Genomic DNA, 2747 nt, shown 5'->3' with positions numbered 1-2747 from the left:
TGACCACGCTACACCAAAGGCACTTACTCACTCAGCAGAAAGTCTTTAGGGATGGGCAGCAGCATCACGAGAAACAAGTATGCTGACTAGAAATCGAGGTCGTCATCATCATCCAGATCCGACCCATCGAGCTCCAACAACTGGGCCAACTCGTCGGCGTCGTTACTTGCGTTGTTGTTGCTCTTCAGCTGAAGTAGAGAAATAGAGAGTAATCAGAAGGTCTCCGGTTCTACCCCGGCAACTTACCATAGAAGTATCAGCATATTGCATAGCTTTGACCGTCTCCGTATGTAGTTGCAAACAGAAGGCTATACGCTTGTGTAAGTGTCGTTGCGGGCTCGAACCAGAGTACCCGTCAGTGCTCCACGACGACTGCATGAAGCTGAGCAACATTAAGAATAGATAACCCCTAGGCATCACAGTGGACCTACTCCCCATCATCATCAATAGTGGCGTCAATAACACCATCAGCAATGGCCTTACTAACAACTCCAGCGGCCTCTTCTCGACTATTCAAGCCAAGCTTCTGCATCACCTCCTCCTAATACCACCACCACCATCAGCAGCAGTGATAACCCCCCTTCAGACTCACCATAGGGACCTTGCTATAGCTAAGGTTGATGCCACGAAGGCCAGCCTTTATAACATTGTGGTGGAGTCGGCCAATCAAGCTGAGTGTGCCATCCTTACGCAGCTCGCTACAGTGAGCTTCCACGATGCTTTCAAACTCGTTGACCGATCCCCTACAGAGAATACATCATCCAAGACCTCTCACCATAGGCTACTACTAATACTACTACTACTACTACTACTACTACTACTACTACTACTACTACTACTACTACTTCCTAACGGCACCAGCTATCTGGTAATACACCTTGAGGGGCTTCTGGAGGTCCGATTGAGCGAAGACCGACCTGTCCGGTATCTCCCCCATGAGGAGCTCGACAATGATAGCAAACTTATAAGCCTAACAACAGGACAACTGCGGATCATCACCATCAACAATAGCCGCAAAAATAGGAACCCCTGTCATTACAGATATCCTGAAGCCTCGGCCGACCTCCCCTTGTGGACTCTTTCTGATAGCCTGTGTCAGCCTACCATAGGCATCGGAATACTCCAGTTGTACAGCCTTCAGACGCCCTGACCAAGTGAACCACCATCATGAACCAGCCCCGGTGCCCGAACCCACCTATGTAGTAGAGGTACTTAGCGAACTCAGCATTAGTCCTAGTATCAGGGAACTGAGTCTTGGAATACAACTTGTTAGCCAGGTCATATTCACTGTAATGAAGGTAATTCCTAAGACAAGCAAAATACTAAGAAGCACGTAAAACCCAGTGCGCTGACCTCAGTAGCAGGTTGAGAAGAGTAGCCTGCGATATCTTGTCCTGCTTCAGCACGGCTGTCCTATACGATCGGTACAACAACCTGGCAATCACAACTCATCAGAGATCGTCGCACTAGGTTTCTCTACTCTCATTGGTATTAAAAGCGATTGTTTGCTGTGCAGTTATATAATAAGGCACGATATGGAGTATAGCAACAGTACTCCTCCCCCATCCCTCTTACGGTCTGATGCTCTGCAACGTGCCTTCCTTCTCATGCAGTAGGGAATAGTAAAACAAGGACTTGGCACTGAAGGCACTCCATCAACGAACCATCAAGGCAATCCCCTCACTTGATAGCATCGAGACTCCTCTGATTGAGTTTCTGTAGTCTGTCCACCAACTCCAGCGCCACTGCTATCAATTTGGAGTTGGTCATACCCAGGACCCGTTCATTATCGATCAGCCATATAAGGATGATAAGCCTGATGTAGGCCTGAACAAAAAGGGCTACCATCAAGTACAACGGCGATGCTCCTTCACTCACCCCACCACCGGGGAGCTCAGCTTCGGTCAGGTTATTAGGCACACTGCTCGGTAGGGCCTCGGAAAGCGCCACCTGAACAACATCAGAGATCAAACTTCCACGCAAGTTCGAACCCCACGGCCAACATCCTATCTGGAAAAAGACAACCCCAGTATAGGCCCCACCTGAATCTGAGGAGCCTCGCCATCCTGCTTATCCTCAACATCAACCATCTCCACCTCATCATGGGCCCTCTTGGCCTCAGTCTCCAGTACTTTCCTCCAGGCATCTTCTGCCTCCGAAGCCGATGGGAGCAGTAGCATCCGAGTGAGGTACTCCAAAGACACTGCGTCAACACGCCTGATACCATCAACAATCCATCCAGATAAATGGCGAAATGGCGTGAACTTACCTCCTGGCCTGTGGAAGGCTTCTTACGACCCTATTGACTCCCCTGTAGTCCTTAGATGCCACCGACTGCGCAATGAGACGAAGGGAAGAGAGCTCAGCTTCAACCTGAGTATGATCATCAATGCTATACGCATTTCCACCCTATACTACAGCCACAACACTCGGATGCTTGGCTGGTTCCGCTGCCCCCTCCTCAGGACCTGCTGGAGCCTTCTTCTTCGACACGGTATCGGCAGTCATTTAATAATAACAAAAGACAGCTACAGAGCCCAGCACTATGACGAGGTAACGGGACCCTTGCCTCAAGACTTGAGGTGGACTCGCCATGTTGATAGGCGGCGAACCGCAGTACTACTCGAACAAGCAAGTAAAGCAAGGCCCTCATGCTAAACGAAGTATAACATGCTTCCCGATACCAAGATCGATATCATCCCCTTGAGGGAAGACCCCACAAGAATCGGCAAAGAGCATGGCCAACG

At 49.7% G+C, this 2747-nt stretch overlaps 1 protein-coding gene across 1 annotated transcript; it reads right to left on the bottom strand.

The window, feature by feature from the left end:
• Window positions 1-86: 86 nt before the first annotated feature.
• On the bottom strand, window positions 87-2508 carry Pmar_PMAR025145 (26S proteasome regulatory subunit S3, putative; the record flags this gene model as incomplete). The annotated part of the gene is made up of 14 exons (XM_002768282.1): window positions 87-188; window positions 247-382; window positions 432-541; window positions 593-743; window positions 846-970; window positions 1040-1146; window positions 1196-1305; window positions 1354-1434; window positions 1576-1641; window positions 1685-1827; window positions 1879-1950; window positions 2043-2217; window positions 2270-2373; window positions 2419-2508. The coding sequence occupies 14 exons, from the start codon at window positions 2506-2508 to the stop codon at window positions 87-89; spliced, it is 1572 nt and encodes a 523-aa protein (XP_002768328.1).
• Between the last annotated feature and the right edge of the window lie 239 nt (window positions 2509-2747).

Source organism: Perkinsus marinus, assembly GCF_000006405.1.
Source record: "Perkinsus marinus ATCC 50983 genomic scaffold scf_1104296968888, whole genome shotgun sequence".
In the NCBI taxonomy this organism is placed as follows: Eukaryota; Perkinsozoa; order Perkinsida; family Perkinsidae; genus Perkinsus; species Perkinsus marinus.
The sequence above is the reverse complement of the archived record's forward strand: the minus strand, read 5'-3'. Positions and strand labels throughout refer to the sequence as shown.